At 39.1% G+C, this 22464-nt stretch overlaps 1 protein-coding gene across 1 annotated transcript in view; it reads right to left on the bottom strand.

Moving 5' to 3' along the window:
- The window catches only part of eys (eyes shut homolog), a 425152-nt gene that overhangs the window by 264808 nt on the left and 137880 nt on the right, over positions 1-22464 (bottom strand). The window contains exons 20-23 of the mRNA XM_041789003.1: positions 16056-16169; positions 13120-13233; positions 5945-6142; positions 435-556 (exon numbers count right to left, since the gene is read on the bottom strand). Of these exons, the coding sequence (XP_041644937.1) occupies positions 435-556; positions 5945-6142; positions 13120-13233; positions 16056-16169 (548 nt within the window). The remainder of the gene's footprint in view (positions 1-434; positions 557-5944; positions 6143-13119; positions 13234-16055; positions 16170-22464) is intronic.

Below are 22464 nucleotides of genomic sequence, written 5' to 3' on the forward strand. Positions count from 1 at the left end.
GTGCCTTTATTTGACAGAGGAGGACAGTGGATAGAATTGGAAATGGGACGAGACTGAGGAGAGACATGCGGCAAAAGGCCGCAGGCCAGATTCAAACCTGGGCAGCCCAAGTACATAGGTCGTGCCTTAGATCACTAGGCCATCTGTGCACCCCTTGGAAGTACAAAAGGTGCGGTCAAACTTTATGTTACCTCTGGTGCCCCCCTGGCTGAACGTAGCCATGTCCCAACAACAAAATATAAAACTGAATTTCCCCTTCTTCTTAACTTCATGACAGGGAGCTAAAGTTAATGCTCATGTGGCTCAGGAATTTTACTAACTCATGATAACGCTTTTATTTTCTACAAACTGTGGTGATTTATAAGACACTAGCTCTTCTAAAGTCCATCACATCACCCTACTAAACTGCCAAACAAAAGCATTTAACTACTTACCAGATGGAGGTCCTTGCACACTGAGTTGGAGCTGCACAAACTGTTCACACAGTCATCTATGTCTTGCTCACATCTCGGCCCAGCGTATCCGGGATTGCAGAGGCAGTAAAAGCCGTCGACAACTGAAACAAAATCATTGGGACAGTTACAACGCCTTGCATCATAAATTAATTCACTTTCCTCTCAACAGGTCCTGCTAATGTACTACACATCCACACAGGTAAGTGATGATTATGAGCATAAAACATAGCCATGTGCTGTGATTTAATTTTTTAATGGACATGAGCATTAAAACAAATGCCCTGTGCTGTTGCTAAATCTACCTGACAGGTTACCTCCCTTTGCATCAGTCTGATGGGGTCTGACACTCTAAGCAGCTTTAAATGAACCTGTCTGAAATGGCCGTTCAATGCTCTTTGTTCCTGACTACCTTCCTCCTCCTGCGTCTGTACTTATCCCACTCTTTCTCAATGATTGTCTGAAAGCATGGTCATTTGTTTCCACGCTCTCAGCACTCATGCAACACATCGAACAAGGCGGGAAAAGCAGTGCAACAGAGGGAGAGAAACCATTTCAGCGCCATTCTTTATTCAGATGTTACAAATGTGCCAATTTCTTCCATCAGAAGTTAGAATCTCCCACGTCTAATAATCCATTCCTTCCGCTTGTTAATTATTAATGATGTTAAAGCGGGATGCATCATTCTGTTTCCCCGACACAACACTGGTGTACAGGCAGCCAGTGACAGAGGTAATTGCAGTTCTTACAGGAGTGAATTTATTACTTCCCCAGCCAGGGTCCCAGGATTCTTCATTATCCCAAAGATTTACCACGTAATCTATGCTGTCACTCTGTCTTGGTGCGTGTAGCTGCTATTACTCTCATTAAATGCTTTAGGTCCTGGGTGGCAGCAGCATTACTCATTGCTGCCACTGTGGCTCTGCACTGCTCTCCCTGGTGGCTGGCTGGCTGCTGCTATGTGCTGGCCAATAGGTCCTAAAGGCCTGGCTCACTAACCTAAGGTGAGCTGGCTGCACTCGAGATTAGTCGAGACAGCTGGCCAGGGTCTACTGTAGCATGGTGAGGGATAGGATGCTCTTAGATGGCAATCCACTGCCATCACTGTTTTTTCACAGCATAATCCAGTGGAACAACACTGTCAGGAATAGCTGAGACGAAATGCAGGCAAGAGGGTAATCAAGCTGCACAAGTATTTTCCTACTGGAGGAAATTTATTTTGACTCTTTTGACTGTCACTGCTGTTATTTGACATTAATGATCCTAAAGATTTATAGTGGAATATGTGCCTGTTACATCACTATCCTTTGGCAAATGTGCACACTGGTAAATGAGCCAATGGCCCACTTAAGAAATGCCTTACATCTGCAGTGTTCTTTGCTATAACAAACAAGGTGTCATGTCGATATTCCCAGGAAACATTTAAAGCGACATCCGTCCGCCAGCAGTGCTGGAGAGTAGATGGGAACATTTTTCTCCTGTCTAAACTAATTTGAGAGTAAACTAGCAACTAGAAGTACAAACAAAGAAATGACTGATGACATCAAATGGAAAAAAAGCCAATTCAAAGAATTAAAAGTAAGAGTGATACTCAGCTAACAAACAGTGAAAGTATTGGTTGGTGAAAGGCGTTGTTATCTAAAACCCTGTCTTTTCACTGTAAGAGCTGCCAAAGAAAGCAAAAATAAAAGCCTTGATATTCTACTATAAAAGCATGCAAAGCTATATAAAAAGGGCAGGGATTTTGAGTTTTTTGTAAAGCAAAAGACTGTGTTTAAAAAAAATACAAAATAATAATAAACCAGACTTGAACCCAGGCCACCTATGTAGGCAACCTAACCACGAGACCATCTGCACTCCCGACCTGATTTATTTTGAAAGAAAATAAGATATTTTGAGAAGAAAGAAAATGTCATACACTTAACCACTGAAAACACACTTGTCTTGGATTTAAAAAGAAAATAAGACAACAGGTCGGACACAGATGTCTTTTAAATTGTCCACTGAGCTGTTTGTGAGGGTTTTTCAAAGTGAAACGAGACATTAAGGAGCAGTGGTGGAATCATTTTGCATCACTGTGGCTGCAGGGAGATGCTGCAGTGGCCTAACCAAAGATGACAATAAAGCATGAGATTGAAAAATCATTTATGCCCTTATTATGGACCTTAATTAATCAAGATTACAACATCAATGTTTACAGCCGTAGTTGGTGTATAAATCATCATTCTCCTCAAATACACTGATTAATCCGAGCCATTTGCGTTGTGGATTGGATCTTTGCAGGATGGATTTGACTGATGACAGTCTGGTAAATCTATCTGTTTTGCAAGGCAAGGAGCTGGGGATCGAACCCCAGTCACCAGATGAGAGGCGACGGACTCTCAATTGGTCTGCAGCCATTTTTACAACTGGTGCATTCTTTTCTGTGAAAAGGCATCCCACATTTGAAGGTGTGCATGGTGTAAATTTCATTATTTTGCTTTAAGTTATAATCATCTTGTTTATTTGGTTAGTGTCAGTACAGTGCTAGGAACCAGTGTTCATTTTGGCAGCTTTTAATTTTAGTCCTAGTCTTCGTCTTTAGATAAAATGTCTCTTAGTTTTAGTTCCATTTTAGTTATCTCTACCCTTTTTAGTTTAGGTCTAGTTTGAGTTGCTGAAAACTCAAGACATTTTAGTGTAGTTTAAGTCCCTAAAAAGTCTCCACATTTTAGTCTTTACTTTTAGTCCAAGCATTTATTCTCTTGCCTAAATCTGGCACCAAATCATGGTACTGTGTTCTCTGCACTCTGCCAAACCTATGGTCCCTGCATTTTACAGCTGAGAGGCAGAAGAGTTACAGCTACATTGTTTTTTGACAGATTTACAACCAGTAGAGAAATAACATGGATTTCGACGAACACTGTTACATTTCAGTCTAGTTTTAGCCATCTTGACAAAAACTAAACTTACTTTTTGTCAGTTTTACTCATCCCAGATTTATTTTCGTTAGTCTTAGTTTTGTTTACATGGAAAAAAGGCTGCAATGAATAGTTTTAGTGGACGAATTTAACACTGCCAGGAACCCCACTGCATCATGAAGCCTTCCCAAAAAAACCCTGAAACGTCATGACAGTGTGAATCTTTAATTCAGTCAAACACGGTTCTCAGTCTTAAATTTGTACTTATTGTTTTTCTAAATCTGGTTCTCCTTTCTTATTTTGTTGCTTCTGCCCTCTTTTCATTACTTTCCTCTCTTCTTTTTGTTTTATCTGCTAATGTTTAGGCTAATGTTTATTCGCTAATGTCTTCTTAAATCTTTGGTCCTTGTGGTCTCAGCCTTTCTTAATTCTATAAGTGTTTATATATTTTTAACTTTTAGAACGTGTGTTTTTGGTAGATTGAACTTGAGCTTGCATTGCACTTTCATTTATCATTTGCTCATTTATACACTACTGGCATATGTCGACACCTTCCTGGCCATCTGATGGGAAAAATTTCACACTGTGAGATACATACAGTGCATTCAGAAAGTATTAAGACCTCCTTCACTTTTTTCTGTTTTGTTTTTTGCAGCCTGATGCTAGCAGAAAAAAAATATCATCTCTATTCTCATTAATCCACACCCAGTACCCAATCATGGCAGAGTGAACACAGAATTTTAGAAATTTTAGAAATTGTATTGAAACTGAAATATTTCATTGATGTAAGAGTTCAGACCCATTGCAAAAACCCATAAAATTTAGCTCAGGTACCTCCTGTTTCTCCCCATCATGAAAGCTTGCTTGGCTTTCACATGGACTTTTAGCCATATCAGAGCAGCTTTCATGTGTTGTGCACTGATGAGAGGCTACTGTCTTGCCACTAAGCCATTTTCAGGTTTCTCAAAAGATCTTTGACAGGATTCAAGCCAGGGCTCTAGCTGGGCTACTCTAAGACTTTCACGGAGTTCTACTTAAGCATCTCCTGTGCTGTCTTGGCTGTGTGCTAGGGGTCATTGTCATGTTGGAAGGTGAACCTTCTGCCCAGTCTGAGATCCTGAGTGCTGCAGAACAAGTTTTCATTGAGGATATCCCTGTGATTTGCTCCATGCAGTTTTCCCTCAATCCTGATCAGTGTCCTAGTCCCTGCGGGTGAAAAACACCCCCACAGCATGATTCTGCCGCCACCATGCTTCACTGTTCAGATGATATCAGGTAGGCCATTAGTGGTGCCTGGTTCTCTCCAGACATAACGTTTAGAGTTGAGGCCAAACAGTTCAATCTTGGTTTCATTAGCAGGGGCGGAGCTAGAGGGGGGGCCGGGGTGGCACTGGACCCCCCAAGGATAAAAGTCTAGTTCCGCCACTGTTCATTAGCCCAGAGAATCTTGTTTCTCACAGTCTGAGAGTCTTTCAGGTGCTTTATTGCAAACTCCAAGTGGGCTTTCATGTGTTTTGCACTGAGAGGAGGCTTCCATCTAACCACTCTGCCATAAAGCCCAGATCAGTGGAGAGCTGCAGTGATGGTTTTCCTTCTGGAACTTTGTCCCATCTCCACACAGGATCTCTGAAGCTTAGTCAGAGTGACCATCAGGTTGGTCACCTCTCTTCTGAAGGCTTTTCTCCCCTGATTGCTCAGTTTTGTCGGGCGACCCAACAGAACAATCAGTTTTGTCACGCCTGGTTGTGCCAAACTTATGTTGGCCACTGTGCTCTTGGGAACGTTCAGTGTAGCAGAACACTTTAGTAGCCTTCCCCTTCTCATTTTTATCCTGTCTCTGAGGTCTGCATATAGTTCCTTTGATTTCATAGCTTGGTTTTTGCTCTGATATCATTGCTGTGAGGCCTTCTATAGCAGAGGTGTGTGCATTTCCAAATAATGTCAAATCAATTTAATGTACCACAGGTGGACTCCAACAAGGTGTAGAAACATCTCAGGAATGATCCAGAGAAATGGAAGGAACCTGAGCTAAATTTAAAGTGCTTTTGCAAAGGGTCTGAATACATAATTCAGTGTAATATCTTTGTTTTCTTATTTAAAATAAATTTGCAAAAATCTGTTTTCACTTTGTCATTATTGGGTACTGAGTGTAGATTAATGAGATTTTTTTTCGACTGTAGCTTTAACTCTCAGAGAGCTTGTGGGGTTTATAAAGAACAGATCAGATATTAATAGAAATAGCAGCCAAAAATCATGCATTATTCCAAAAGCAGCAACACATCATAGATGCCTGTTTGATTTCTTATCACAGTTATTTTAAAGACCTAATCAGAACCCCAGCAGGTAACTTCTAAGCCTCACCTATCAGATGGAATAACTGTTCTCATGACGCTCACATTAGCTTCACTGGTGACCCAAATGAAACTGCTTGTCTGACTATAAGTGAGTGAAGTGACATTTGACACAGCCACTACTTCTGGTTGTGTATCGGTGCATTTGTATGGAGTTTTGCTTCCACTTTGAGAGCCCTGTTATTAAGCATGTTGCAAAGACAGGCTGTGTTCTTTTTTTTTTTTTTTTTTTTTTTTTTACCATCATAGCAGAAGCCGTGAATACAGGGGCTGGAGCTGCACTCATCCACATTGATTTCACAGCGGGGGCCGGTGAAGCCCCGGCGACAGTGACAGCGGAAACCTAAAGGGAAATGGTCCTGATCCATCTCCTCCACACACACGGCACCGTTCTCGCATGGATTACTGGCCTCGCAGGGTAGGAACTCACAATTATGACCTGGAGAGAGGCAGAGAAACACACGTTGGAGGACGATTCAGCAGGGAAACAACCCGTGCTGGAATGCAAGGATACTGCAAACCTGGTGATATTAAAGATTAGAGCCATATTGTGTTTCCTTGAACATGTCCTTGTGGTAGATTACAAGCTGTGAAAAGCTTACTCATTCCACACAAAAGGAAGGTTCAAATGGTTCAGGGATGTCAGGACAGATGTTCTTAAATAGATGTTTCTATAAACTAGTTCAGTAAAACTTTACCATACAGGTACGCAAAAATAAGCAGCAGAGTAAAAGATAACACATGAATAAGTCACTGCAAAATACTAGCAGCATCCCTCACAATGAACTGATTAAAAAAAAAAAACAACATCATTTCCCCCATTTCTGTCTAATTTTCTATGTTATGTGAGGTTATGTCTCTGCAGCTGAAAACACTCTATTCCTATCTCCTAATGTTGCTCTTTAAAATAAAAGTATTTCATGATTAGCGTTGGAGGCTTCTATCATGACAGATTTGGCACGTGTCTATCATCGGATACTTAGCATTGGGATGCAAATGGACAGCAGGGAGTGGAGAGAGTCTGCTTCTTTTTATCTTCTGGACTAAAGACAGCTGAAATATGGCTTAAAACACCCTTGGCAGGTAAAATGTTTGTTCCTGATGTGACTTTTTTATTAAAAAATAGACAAGCACTCCAGGAATTAGCCTTCCCCCTGACCTTATGGTGAACTCTGATCAGAGCACATCTGCTTAGCTCTGTGCCAGAGCAGAGAGATGGAAGTTGGGGGTTAAATTTACTGTTTTCTGGCACAAATCTCTTTGTTATGATACTTTTAATGACCCGTAGGCCACCATGGCAAATTGATCTAGGTAATTTACCTCATCATGAACAAAAACACAGTATGCAGCTGGCTGTTAACTTTTAATGAAGGCAGTGGCATCAGCTAACAACAGACAACATAGTGATGAACTGCTCTGTGGTTTTATATCATTGTAGTGTTGAGGGGGGCGGGTTAAAGTGGACAACTTTCTAATGGTCCAAATCCAAATTTCAGTGACTTATAGATCGCAGTGTTTTCACATTTACAGCATGATTATTCCAACATATCTAGTGTGTTAAGACACAAATCTCGGATTTCACTTTACAGGGACTTTAACATGTAAATAACTGAGTTACTCCTCATAAAGATTATTGGGAAATAACTATTACTAAATACAGGGTCATGAAAAAGTATTTGCCCCCTTTCCAATTCTTGATGTTTTTGCATATTTATCACACTTAAATGTTTCAGACCATCAAACCAGTTTCTATATTTCACACAGACAACCAAGTAAATACAAAATGCAGTGCCTGAATGATTATTTAATTTTTAAGGGAGGAAAAAAATCCAAACCTATCTGGCCCTGTGTGAAAAAGTAATTGCCCCCCTTGTCAAATCATGAATTAACTGTGATAACTACAGTTCTTGGGAAGCTGAGTTCAATTTCACTGGCCACACCCAGGCCTGATTACCACCAGATTTGTTGAATGAAGAAATCCCTTAAATAGAATCTGTCAGACAAAGTGAAGTAGGCTACAAGATCTCAAAAAGAAAGGCATCATGCCACAATCCAAAGAAATTCAAGAACAAATGAGAAACAAAGTGATTGAAATCCATCCACGACACAGAGTCATTTCCAAGGCTTTGGGACTCCAGGAAACCACTGTCAGAGTCATTATCCACAAATGAAGAAAACTGGGAACAGTGGTGAATCTTCCCAGGAGTGGTTGCCCAACCAAAATTACTCCAAGAGTGCAACATAGACTCATCCAAGAGGTCACAAAAGAACCCAGAATGACATCCAAAGAACTGCAGGCCTCACTGGCCTCAGTTAAGATCAGAGTTCATGACTCAACTATAAGAAAGACACTGGGCAACAATGGCATCATGGGAGAGTTCCAAGACCAAAACCACTGCTGACAAAAAGGAAAACATAGACTCGCCTCATATTTACCAAAACATCCTGATGATCCCCAAGACTTTTGGAAAGTATTCTGTGGACTGACGAAACAAAAGTTGAACTTTTTGGGAGGTGTGCAGCCCGTTACATCCGGCCTAAAAATAACAGCATTTGATAAAAAGAGCATCATGCCAACAGTCGAACATGTTAGGGGCAGTGTGATGTGTGATGAAGATGGTACTGAAAATATTGTAGTTCTTATGAAATGAATGCGTTAAGTGTAGCCGATTTCAGTGTAGATTAATTAGCAGTTAGTTACTCACTGTTGATTGTTGTTGATGTTGTTTCCTGTCTCTTTTAGCAGTTTCTCTTTTCAAAGTTGAAATTATTTACAAATCCAGTGGAAAACTGTTTGCAATCAGAGATTATCCTAGATTATTTGGGTGCAGTTTTATATGCATTTTTAGAACTGACATTTTTAGTCTTGTCCATGCCTTTCATCAAACATTTTAAATGCCTGGCTGCTGTACTTACATTGTATAAAAGACCACACATTTTGAGCTCATGACTGAACAATCCTGACATGAATAGTCTCTGTCCTCAGCTCTGATTGGCATTCCCATTCCATGCTGATTTATTCAAATTACAAAAGCCCACCTGTTGCTGCAAAGCACTCAATTTAATTACTGATACGCTCCCTGAAAGTTACCACTTGCACTATTAAGATTTCTGTCATCCAGCGGTCACACTGTTTTAGCGAACTGCTGGAGCTGTACAGACCAATTAAACCTCCCGGCATCGTTATATTCAGGTCATGCATGAAGCACACATCTGTTTAAGAAAGATCACTCCTCCCAGGTTCAAAAGTGAAAGTTATTATATACAAACAAAAATAAATTACTAGAAAGCATGCAAAGCAAAAGCAGAACACAAAACACACCAGGAAATGAAAGTTAATGAGTAAAAAAATAAAAACAAAAATAGCAGGTGAACTAAATGCATTCAATAATCCTTAACAGGAATAATTTAATCAACATTTTAGTGAATTTAACTCAGGTTATATTCACTATGTAAAAAAGCATCCATGTCATGTAAAAGCTTCTGTGATATACTAGTGACACAGGAAACCACACGTGTCTCCTTTCTGATGTATTTTCCATCATTCTTTGAATTACATCTTCAGACTTCCATTTTCATTCCGTCACAGCCCTGAAATTCCTCTTTATGCTGTCAGTGTGTCTTTGAAGTGCCTTTTTGTAAATCCCATGTGTATTTTTTTTCCAGGAGTCATTTCCTCCTGGCCGCTCTGCTGTAAAGACGAGATTTGTGAAGTGCAGCCTCGACCATTGTCCTTCCGGTGGAGATCTCAGCTCATTAGATGTGTCGCAGTGCTCCTTGGGTTGTGACCAAGGTCCTTCTTGACTTTTGCTCAGTTTGTTAGGATGACTGTGACAAGGAACAGCCTGGCTCGGTGATATTTTTTCATATTTATTAATGATGGAGCCCTCTGTGCTCTGCTGAAATCTCATGGCTGACAGTTCTTTACACTTCATGTGCGAGGCACTATGTGAGTGTTTTGGTGAAAATAAGGTTCAGAGAATTTCAGCCAACACATCATCACTAAAAAAGATCTAGCTGTGCAACATTATTTTTACTTTTGCAGTTACAAGAGATTTATAAAGCTATATCTTATATTATTCATTACAGCGCATTGAATCTCAGTTCAATAATTCATCAATTAGCACATACATCCTCTATGAGAGTGATTTGTTGAATTTGCAGCATTAGGAGGTCATATTTACTGAAATCACAAGCTATTTCAATCAAATACATCTTAACAGGCCAAGTCACATGTTAACATAAGACCCCTTCCTTTGATATCACCTTCACAATTCCTGCATCCATTGAACTTGTGAGTTTTTGGAGAGTTTCTGCTTGAATTTCTTTGCAAGATGTCAGAATAGCCTCCCAGAGCTGCTGTTTTGATGTGAACTGCCTCCCACCCTCATAGATCTTTAGCTTGAGGATGCTCCAAAGGTTCTCTATAGGGTTGAGGTCAGGGGAGGATGTGGGCCACACCATGAATTTCTCTCCTTTTATGCCCATAGCAGCCAATGACGGCAGCATGCATGCTGCAGCAGCTGCTACTTTGCTACAGAAGGCACTGCTCTTCTTTTTGTACCATGGAAGAAAGTGGTCAGTCAGAAACTCTATATACTTTGCCAAGGTCAATTTCACACCTTCAGGGACCCAAAAGAGGCCTACCAGCTCTCTCTCCCGTCATTCTGGCTCAAAACATGAATCCACCCCCTCCTTGCTGACATTGCAGCCTTGTAGGGACATGGTGGCCATCCACCAACCATCCACTACTCCATCCACCTGGACCATCCAGGGTTGCACAGCACTCATCAGTCAACAAGACTGTTTGAAAATGAGTCTTCATGTATTTCTGGGCCCACTGAAACCGTTCCTGCTTGTGAGCATTGGTTAGGGGAGGCTGAATAGCAGATTTATGCACAACTGCAAGCCTCTGGAGGATCCTCCACCTTGAGGTTCGCGGGACTCCAGAAGCACCAGAAACTTCAAATACCTGTTTGCTGCTTTGTAATAACATTTTACCAGCCTCTCTCTTAATCCGATGAATCTTGTGAGTTTTTGTGAAATATCTAATGTTTTCATACCTTGTTTAAGGAATTTCATGATTTGATGCTTTTCAGCAGCAGAGATCCTTTTTTTTCCCCATATTGCTGAAACCTGTGGCCTGCTTAATAATGTGGAACGGCCTTCTTAAGTAGTTTTTCTTTAATTGGGCTCACCTGGCAAACTAATAAGTTGTTTCCACCGAGCAGTTCGGTTCAGTTCGGTGCGGGATGGCACGCTTTTTTTTAGCTTTTCAGTAGAGAAAGGGTCCCAAAAAAGCGAACCGTACCATCCCACTTTTCGGCGCCCATCCGTAGGGGTGCCAACCTTACCTACCTGTACCAAAAAGGTGGAGCTACACACACAACAATAGGGGCTGCACTGACATCACGTCAGCGCGCGACTCAGCTGCTCGCCTCCGGGCTTCAAAGACGGAAGTCTGCTGAGAGAAGCGGGCAAAAACTGGAAAAAATGGACCAATATCTATCTAAATGGGAAATATTTGGACTCGACGGTGATCCAAACTGTTTCCTAGTCTATGGATATTGGTTTCTGGCCTCAAATCAAGTTTCCTGACGTTTAGCTGGATGATTTTAAAAACACAAAGCAGAACCTGAAGGCTCACATCAGCCTGATCCGTCCGCGATGGATGAGAAACTAAATTAATGCAGACATTTTGTGAATACGAAGCCTTAGAACAGTTCACTCTCATCTGTAACTAGTTATTAATCTACTTCTTACGTTAGATAACCTGTGAAAACATCGCTCTGTGGTTGTTGAACGGGCTCATAAAACTTGAGGCTGCAGACTATTTTAAAACGAGATCAGCGCACCCCGGATTTCTGACTTAATCTAGCTTGATTTTAACACCAGCTGAACTTTTACTTTATTTTCAATGCGGCGAATTCTCACAGTACAGCTCTAAACTTTCAGATTTTGTCGTATAAACTGTTCTAGACTAGATATATATTCACATATTAACATAGCATTACGACTCAAACCGTCTCTGTACACGTATTCCATCAGCTGAGGATTTGCACTGACAGCGGTTAACATCATTAAGAAACAGTTATTTTTTAAAAAGCACTTTCAGCTGAAATAAAGCTGTTTACTGCTTATTCCCAACTAATTTCTGTCACTCATCCTTTCTATAACTCTGCAGCTGGAACAGCTGACTTGCGCTGTCTGTGACTCTACATGCATGCTTTCACAGCCCCACCCACCCAAGTGAGAGCACGGGTGTCTGTGGAAACGCAAACTATTTTGGGGTTTAGCGTACCAAACCATACCAAACCGAACTGAATCAAACCAGACCGTCTGATGGAAACGCGGCTTAATTATCACAGGTGTCTGAGATTGATTTCAGTGATCCAAAGAGCCCTGAGACACAACACCATCCATGAGTTTCACTGAAAAACTAAAAATTGAATATTTATGACACTAAAATCCAATTTGCATTAAAATTTGGAACATGGTGAAAATGAAATATGAAAAAAAGGAACATAAAAAGGATGATAACTGACTAAGGCTTCTAGATCCACCTTTGGGTCCAGTTGGGAGCCAATGGTCTAAACTCACTAGCTTGGGTTAGAAAAGATGCTGTTTGTTTCTATAGTGAAGGCTGTTTCTATAGAGGCAGTCAGACTCCAGGACATTGGTCAGTGGATTTTGTGTAATCTTATTTTGAGTTATGATCAAAGTTAAGGTTTCCCTATTGGCATAAAGGGTGAGCGACTAGGGCTCGTTAGAAATCCGGCTTCAAACACACGATGTGTTGATGTCACTGTTTCTCCTTAGCCAAGACGAAACATGATAATAATACTACTACTAATAACACTACTACTACTACTACTACTACTACTACTACTACTACTACTACTAATAATAATAATAATAATAATAATAATAAATAAATTACTAAAATTCACAGGTAGAGTAAATCAATATTCTTTTAAGTGAGATGTTTTTAATCCTTGTGAAAAATGAAAATCCGACTCATGATTACTCTAAAGACAGTGATGATTCATTACATCTGGACTCATTCTCCTTGTGTAAATTAATTTCAGCCTGACTATTTGTCCCTGGTGTTAAAACCATCTATTTCCTCCTATCAGCCTGGCACTTTTTTTCATTGATATGCAAAGATAAAGCCCCACAGCTCTACAACCTCCATCCTCTGATTAAAATGATGTAAGTTTTCACTTGTGTGACTGAAGCACCGACCATATCTCACATCCCTCTAATTACTCCAGATTTCTTTATTTAAGCACAGGCACCAAATGAAGATGTACTCATTTTGTTGAGACATGCGAAGTGAGTTCAGACAGGTGAAAATAATACTATGTGAAGTTAATTAACTTTGCTTTCTGTCCCCGTTCCCTCAGCGCTCATTACCTTTAAATGGAGCCACACATTGGCAGAAGTAATTACCGGGCTGGTCAATGCAAGTGGCTCCGTTCTTGCAGGGAGATGAGGCACACTCATCAATGTCAAGCTCGCACTTTGTACCTTTGATGGAGAAGAACACAGGTTGATAAATAAGTTATGAGGAAAGGTCAGTGACATTAAAATTTGGCAGCCAGTGTTTAAATCATCATCGCTGTAGGTTCTGGGTTTTAAATCAGAGGAGCTGCAGGGAATCCTTGGTCTCACAAAATGTGCCGTCATACGATTGCTTACACTTCACACTTGTTTACATCACTTTAGATGAATGGCTACCTTTCATGTAAGTACACGCTTAAATAGAACCTATCACATACACAGCATGAAGTCTAAATAATTGGGTGTGATTTTTTTTTTTAATCAAATGAACCTTGTTTTCATGAGATTGTCATCATAAACCCTGCACATGAATGATGTGAAAGCAGATACTTGTTCACTGTAGTGATGCAAACCTCTAAGACCCTTTAAAGGGTTCTTGTGGTGCTGTAATGATGTACCAAACACTAAAGAACATCCTCACAGCCAGAAATCCATTTTAGATATAATGTCTGAACATCCACAGAAGTTTGCTTCAATGTATTATTCACATCTTTAAAAACAAGAGATAACTAGCTCTTTTGGGATCTTACCATTCAGCCCTGCAACCAGTTTTACTGTTCACAATGAAATGAGTCCTGCTTTGTGGAAATTATTAACATTGATTCAGAAACTATTGCTATGCTTGTTTTAACACTGGGAAATAAATTAAGGTCATTATTCATTGTTGTTCTTTTAACAGTTAGCATCACAGCACCTTATGTAAGGCAGTTATTACCACAGATCCAGTGCCTATAAAAAGTTCTTACCCCCTTAAATGTGTGATCCTTCTATTGATTTTATAAATTAATAATGGTCCATATACTTGGGCTTTTTTTGAAAACAGATTTCTGATCACCTGAGTGCAGGGAATGTGTCTCAAGTGACTGCAGCATAAAGACACCTGTGTCTGGAAGGTTCTGTCACTGGTTAATCAGTATTCCTGGCTACAACTGCACCTTGAAGACAAAAGAACACTCCAAGCAACTCAGAGAAAAGATTATTTAAAAGTATAATTAAAGGGATGGATACAAAAAATTCCCCAAGGCACTGAACATCCCCTTAGATCAGTTAAATTCATCATTAAAATTCAAAGGAATATGGCACATCTGTAAATCTGCCTAGATCAAGTCGACCTCACAAACTGAGTGACTGTGCAAGAAGGAGACTAGTGAGAGAAGCCACCAAGACACCTGTGACTACTCTGAAGGAGTTACAAGCTTCAGCAGCTGAGATGGGAGAGATTCGGCATACTATAACTGTTACCAGGCTTCTTCACCAAACAAAGCTTTATTTGAGAGTGGCACAGAGAAAGCCACTGTTAGGGAAAACTCGTATTAAATTGCAACTAGAGTTGGCTAAAAAGTGAGAGACTCCATGGTCAAGTGGAAGAAAGTTACATGGGCATCAGACAAGACACCAAACACTCAACAGCACCAAAAACACACCATCCCCACTGTGAAGCATGATGGTGGCAGCATCATGCTGTGGGGATGCTTCTTGGCAGCCAGCCCTGGAGGGCTTGTTAAGGTAGAGGATAAAATGAATAGATAACTCCAGCTTGAGACAAGACTTACAGTATTTTCCAGCAAGAAAATGACCCAAAGCATACAGAGAAAGCTACACAGAAATGGTTTAAAGACAACAAGGTGAATGTTCTGGAGTGACCAAGTCGAAGCACAGACCTCAATCCGATAGGGAATTTGTGGCTGGACTAGAAAAGGGCTGTTCACACCTGATCCCTATGCAACCTGACAGAGCTTGAGCAGTTTTGCAAAGAATTGAGTAAAATTGCAGTGTCCAGATGTGCAAGAATGATTGAGACCCTTCCACACAGACTTATTGCTGTGATTGCAGCCAAAGATACATCTACTAAATACTGACTTGAAGGGGGTGAATATTCATACAGTCACATGTTTTACATAGAATGTTAATTGACATTACTTTGTAGAAGTCTGTTTTCACTTTGACATTTTAAGAGGGTTTTTGTCATTTTCTTTCTTGTCAGAAAAGCCAATTATATAGACCATGAGTGATTCTTCACACATTTCGTAACACATTAGAATCTAAAATCTAACTCATTTAAACTGGTTAAAATACACATAAGGTATGTGATGTCAGTCATTGATACCTCTGGTCACATCATGGGAACAACAGGCTGAAGTGACACTCTGACTTAAAATTGGAGTTTTGGAAATAGTTCCAAAATACTGACTTGAAAAACTGACTACAAAACGTCATGAACTGATCTCAGTGGATGCCTTTAAGATGGAGTGAAATGACTTGGGGCTGGTAAATATGGCTACCGATGCTTTGATTAATTTATTAATGTGGTCATTTCTGGCAAACATTTACTATTTCAATTGATTACATTGTGTCTTTAAATGCATTTAGACTACCTATATTGTATTATGTTTCTGTGTACAGTTGCTCTTTGTTTGTCTAAAACTTTGTAAACTTCTTCTGTCTTGGCCTGAATGCCCTCGAAAAGAGATTTTTGATATCCCTAAGGTTTCCTGGTTAAATAAAATAAATTAATACACTCATGATTTTGCTCAATTTTGAATATTACGATACCAAACCTTTTTCAGAACAGTCTTTTTTTTTGTTTAACTTATTGGCATCTGGATTAAGGCCTCGAGTAAATGTTCAACAGTAGGTGAGTCTGATGGGTTTTGCTGTTTCCAAACTGAAATGGAACAGAAAAAAGTCAATACTGACTATTTGCATGTATCCCACTGCTGCTGCATGGGATTTATCTAAAAGTTCAAAAAGACAAAAGTCCATCAAACACAAGCAGTGCGTTGACTCACCTGTAAAGCCAGGCCTACAAACACATCTGTAGCCATGAACAAGGTCAACACATGTGGAGTTGTGCAGACATGGAGAGGATATGCACTCGTCAATGTTGACTTCACACAAGGCTCCTGTAAAAAAAAAAAAAAAAAAAAATGACCAACCACATTCCAAATCAACTATTATGTCAAACACAATGTTTAATACAGTTATGCATTAAGACAGTGGAGTATGGGTATACGCTATTATATGGCGTGTGCCCACTGGTTTTCTGTCTCCATAGTGTATGTCCACTCTAATCCCCTCTGCTAGGAGGGGGTAAAGGCAACAAAGAAAGTATTCTGAGTACAATAGTTGATTGTAATACATTACCACAACACTGCTCAGGAAAATAGAAGTGTTTATTCAAAGTGCATAAATATGTTCTAGTCTAACCCGCAATTTCCACAAGTCTTAAGTCTGCAAGCCAGTGGTGATGCAGAGGAGTGAAGTGACAAACACTCAAGGCCCGTTTTTAGTTGATCTAGATATGAAAAATGATCTTAAATGTCTATTTTTTAAAGCACAGGGCAGTTATTCTTTGCTGGATGGGCTACTTAAAATGCAAGGGATACATTAAGAGCATCACAACAATGCTGCATTAAGAAATATTCAGGAGTGCATGTACAAAAAATGTCTGAGCCCTAAGCCATCTTTTAACCATTTTGTCTCACCTGGACCTGTTGCCTTAAGAAGACTATAAAACATCCAGCTTCAAGCTAGTGATGTGCTACGGTATCTGAACTATGGTGCACCTCCAAAGACAAAACAGCATGCAATCAATGTGATTTAAACTGAATGAACTAATGTTGGGGCTTACCTGCATTGCATTTAACAAATTCATGCTGACAGCCCTTGTACATTTTTAGTTTTTGATCATTAAAAGCATAGTTTAGCCAGGGAAGACAAAAAATTGAAGTGGCAAATTTTCTTTTTCCACCACATTTCCCATATTGTATATCTCTATAAGCTTTGGAGGAGGATATTATATAATGTTAAATGCTGCCGTGTTTGAATAAGAGCAGCATTCATATAATACCCATGTACTGTTTGCACTGTGCTTGTAACACAACAAAGGATACAGCTTGTTTAAGCACCTAATCTCTGTGTGGCCTGGATGTAGCCTGGAGGGTAGCAGGAGTTAGCTGTTGACACAATGAGGTTCTTTTAAAAGATGTTTCTTATACTGTGCTCAGTGAAGTAAAAAACATTTTGATTGTCTAAAGGAGCCTTGGGACATCCAGAGATTTTTATCAGTCCAAACAGGAGTGCAGTTTCCAGTCAAGGAGGTACAGTACGGCACTGTATTGTTAACACATGCCTGTTTGCCTCTCTTCAGCCTTAGAAATACTTGAAGTTTGACCCTTTACATTGACTTGATTTTGAGTTAACTTGAGTTGTACTATTCTGTTAACTGGTTTTCCACCTTTATTCAAACTCATCTTTTGAGAGATTTATTTTTGAAAACTGTGGACAACATCGAGAAGAAATGCATCTGCTTTACAGTCCAAGCAGCCAATTGAAGATTTTTTCATAGTGTTAACTCCAATGAGAGTCAGGGGGTGTTCTAACATCAACTGGGACCCTGCAGACGGACCACTTGGTAGCACATTGCAATAAGAGATGCCAATTTTGCCATACGTACTAGATCACATAAAAATAACCAATTGTTAATCAACCAGAAAACAAATGAGGAAGACAACTGCTAACACTTTGGCAAAATGTAAATGGAGAACCAAGCTTTCCCCACTTGTATAACACAGAAAGAGATTTAATACCATTGATTAGTGTAAAAAAAGTGTCAAGGCCACCACTGGGGCTAAGTCACACTAGAAAGCCATTAAGAGAAACATGTTTTTAACTGTACCGGAGGTTACAACCACATTCATAGCCGCAGATGCATAAGAGATTTTATGTGACCAAGTAAATCCACGCAAAGGGATGATGAAATATAAAACTACTGAGAAAGTGTAAACAGTGTCAACAGCCATAGAGCCATTGAAAAATTTAAGGCCTCTCACAAGTAAGAGTAAGAATTTTTAAGGCCCTTATCTCCACCCCAAATGTAACATATCTTGTTTAGAACGTCAAGGATCTTCAGGCACGTGGCAAAAAGTTTCCATGCATACTCCCACTGGGTTGAAACCTGTACAGTGCCTATAAAAAGTATTCACAAACTTGGATGTTTTACCTTTTTTGTTTTTAAAATACAAAAAATACAAAAACCCTCTTTAATGTTAAAGTGAAATCAGATTTCAACAAAGTAATGTCAATCAATAAAAAAAAAGTAAAATAAGTGACTGCATAAATGTTCAACCCATTCATGTCAGTATTTAGTAGAGTCACCTTTGACTGCAATCACACCACTGAGTCTGTGAGGAAAGGTCTTCATCATTCTTGCACATCTGGATTCTAAAATGTTACGCCATTCTTCTTTGCAAAACTGCTCAAGCTGTCAGGTTCTATGGGGATCAAGTGTGAAAAGCCCTTTTCAAGTCCAGCCACAAATTCTCTATTGGCTTGAGGTCTGGGCTTTGACTCAGCCACTTCAGAACATTCACCTTGTTGTCTTTAAAGCTCTCACTGTATGCTTTGAGTCATTGTCTTCTCCCAAGCCGTAGTTCTCTTGCAGACTGGATAAGATTGTCCTCAAGGACTTTCCCATATTCTACTGCATTCATTTTACCCTCTACTTTTACAAGCCTTCCAGGGCCGGCTGCCAAGAAGCATCCCCACAGCATGATGCTGCCACCACCATGCTTCACAGTGGGGATGTGTGTTTGTGGTGATGTTGAGTGTTTTGATGGTCAAAAAGTATTATTTGGTTGAAGAGTTTTCTTCAACAGTGTCTTTCTCTTTGCCACTCTCCCACAAAGCTTTGACTGGTAAAGAACCCGGTCAACAGTTGTTGTATGCAGAGTGTATGCAGCCATAGGTGTCTTTGTCGCCTCTCTCTCTAGTCCCCTTCTTGTTTGGTCACTCAGTGTGTGAGGATGGCCTGATCAAGGCAGATTTACCATATTCCTTCCATTTCTTGATAATGAACTCTTGATGATTTTTTTTTTGTATCATCCCGTGACTTAGACTTTTCTATAACTTTTTGTCTGAGTTGCTTGGAGTGTTCTTTTGTCCTAATGGTGTAATGGTAGCCAAGAATACTGATGAACCAGTGACTAGGCCTTCCAGACACAGGTGTCTTTACACTACAGTCACCTGAGACACATTCATTGCACTCATGTGATCCCCATTGCGCTCATTGTGAGACTACTGGCAGCAATTGGCTGGACCTCTGTTGAATTAGATCAGTCACTATAAAGGGAGTGAATATTTATGCACTTATGTTACATAACATATTCTTATTTTACTGGCATTACTTCGTCGAAATCTGTTTTCACTTTGACATTTAAGAGTTTTTTGTGAAAAAAGCCAAATTACATTGACCGTGATTGATTTATAAAAATCAAAAAAGTGTAAAACATCCAAAGAGGTTAATACTTTTTATAGGCACCGCAGATTTCCATAACACCATGAGTAGTTCTCTGTATCCATCATGAAGATGATCTATTGGCCTCAGTGCTGGAATCCATCATCATTAATCAAATGTTCATATTCATGAAAAAATAACACATAAGTCTTGTTTTCATACACATTTGTTGACATGTGAATTGTAATATTTTCTTCTGGAAATGCTCTTTCATTTACTCTCTGAAGATAAAATTGAATTTTCAGTCGTATCATTTTCCTAGAGTCTTCATATGTGGGCAGGACTCTTCGGTCAGCAGTTTAGTAACTGGTACACCACGATGAATGTGAATGACATTATTCAGTGATATTGGATTGCCTTTAGAATGAGATTCACTGATGCATGATAGTCAGATGTTTATGTCCACAAGTGTCATGGGATGGTTCCTCAGACTGAAATAGAAAATCTATACAACTGATGACTTGTTGGTTAAATCATGTTCTTGTCTGCAGAAAACAACACATACTTGTGTTTTTTTTTTTAAATAAAGCGCATCAAAGAACTAATTTTTTGGTGTACTGAAAATGAGTGCCTGATTAGATGATGGAGAAACCATGAGAGATAATAGTTTGAACAGTATTAATATCAACTCTCCATTTTATCTCTTTTTTTCTTTCAAAAGCCTTATTTTGTTTTTTAACACAGTGTAAGGGTATAGAGTGGTATCTTAAGTTCTGGTACAAACATGTGCTTTCTCTCAGATGCCTGCACCATTAAGCACCTCAGATGCTACACACGAGTGGAAACAGCCAATTCCCTCCACATAAAGAATATAGCCCTGATGGGATTACTGTGCGGCTCTGTGATGTAACTTCTCTAAAAGGTTTCCATTATGGAGAGGCATCAAGGTTGAATGGAATAGAATCAAAGACTGTTTGTTGCCGTAAAAGAGATTGACATCGGAGTGCAGTACACCCTTCCATTCTTACTATACCTTCAATAACACCTGTAGGTAGAGGAGAAATGGAACCAGAGATAGATCAATGAAATATCAATCAAAGATTGGAGATGAACTTATCAAAGCTATGTGTGTCTTACTGTCTTTCCTACACTTCAGTTAGGGCAAAACCTTGTTTTTTATTATCATAGTGAAATCCAATGAGAGGAACCCGTGTCCCAACTCAAACCAATCAGACTGTATTTGTTTGAAGATACACTTTTAAAAGATTAAGTTTGAGGTTCCGTAAACTACTCTGATTGTCTCAGTATTTGATATTGTTAATCACATTTATACATAGTGATAAACATGGTAATAAAAGGTGTTACTAGCTAAAAAGGCTCTTAAAGACTGGCTTCCTTAAATATGAGTGCAGAAAGCTCTAAATGAACCTGGGCGCTGCAATGATCATCAGAAAATGTCTACATATATTGAGTACAATCCCCACAGGTTACAAAAAAGTGTTTTTTTTGGCAATAAGAACATACAATAGAAGTAGAGAACAAAAAGTAGCATTAACAAGAACATGCAATTATGAAATTATACAACTGGGGGGCCTCCTGGTCATTCCAAAGTCAAAGCTCAAAACTAAAGGTGACAGGGCCTTTTCTGTCTGGGTGCCTTGACTTTGGAACGACCTGCCCAAGGAGATAAGGCATGCTGAATCAGTGTCATCTTTTAAATCACTTCTTAAAACTCATATTTATAAACTTGCTTTTATGTGATGTTGTTTGTTTTTTATTGTGTCTTCCCTCTTTCTATCAGTTATCTCTCTTGAATTTTCCTCTGCTTCCTGAAATTTTACATAAAGCTTCTATGTCAGCTCCTCTATGCTTTGTATTTTTACTTGGCTTGTTTCTTATTGCTGTTGTATCTCTTCTCTTCTCCCAGATATTTTCACAGTTTTTATCCCTTCCTCCACTTTTGTTGTTTTTACCTCTTTTTGCTGCTGTGTCCTTTATACCTGATTATCATGGTTATTATGATTTTTATTATGATTAAAATTTTATCACTACTTGCTTTCTAATTTTTGTATTATAACTCATTTATCTCTACACATTTTAATAGTTTTTATTCTACTTCTTACTGTTTTGATTCATGTTCCTTTCTGTCTCTTACTATTATTTTTAATGCTTCAACATTTCTGGTCCTGAGGTCTCTTTTAATGTAGCTGGGTTCCTGTGTTGCCTGGATTTGTCTAGGTTATTCTGGGTTTTAAGTTTTATTTTTTATCCTTGGTCTTTAATTTTATTCTGGAATTTTATATAACAAGATTTCATGATGTATTTCTAACTTGACATGTTTTCAGGTTCTATAATGTGTCTACTAGGATGATTATGTTGTTGAAGTTACATTGCGGGCTTTATTTTTCATGGGTTCTCCTGTTGATGTGGTTTTGTCATGTTGTTATGTTCTTTGCTTGTGTTATGATGCTTTGTTTTAATTGTGTTTCTACACATTGTCAAAACACTTTGCAAACCTCTGCTTTTAAAGGTGCTATACAAATAAAGTTATTATTATTATTACATATGCAGTGCTTGACAAATTTATTAGACCACCCTAACCCTAACCAAAGTAAGGTTTATGCCACAGCTGCCCTAAATGAACGGCATTGGTAATTACCAAAATCATTTTTTATGTTTCTGCAATGGTTAATACACCAATATGTAGAAGCTCTTTAACCCAAATGATATTTTTAATGCTAAAATACCATTATTATCGTTATCCATGAATTTTCAAATTTACTGATTTACAAATAAAAATGAAAAAATAGTAAAGCACATTATTATTTCCTGATTAATATGTCAAATTATAGTTATTTACTTGCATTACAGAACAGAAAAAGTAGTTTTAGTGGTTGAATGTTAGCTTGATTAATTTCTGACTTCTCAGAGAAGCCCATTGAGCCGGCTCAAATATGGGTGAA

The sequence above is a fragment of the Cheilinus undulatus genome, linkage group 6, assembly GCF_018320785.1.
Source record: "Cheilinus undulatus linkage group 6, ASM1832078v1, whole genome shotgun sequence".
NCBI lineage: Eukaryota > Metazoa > Chordata > Actinopteri > Labriformes > Labridae > Cheilinus > Cheilinus undulatus.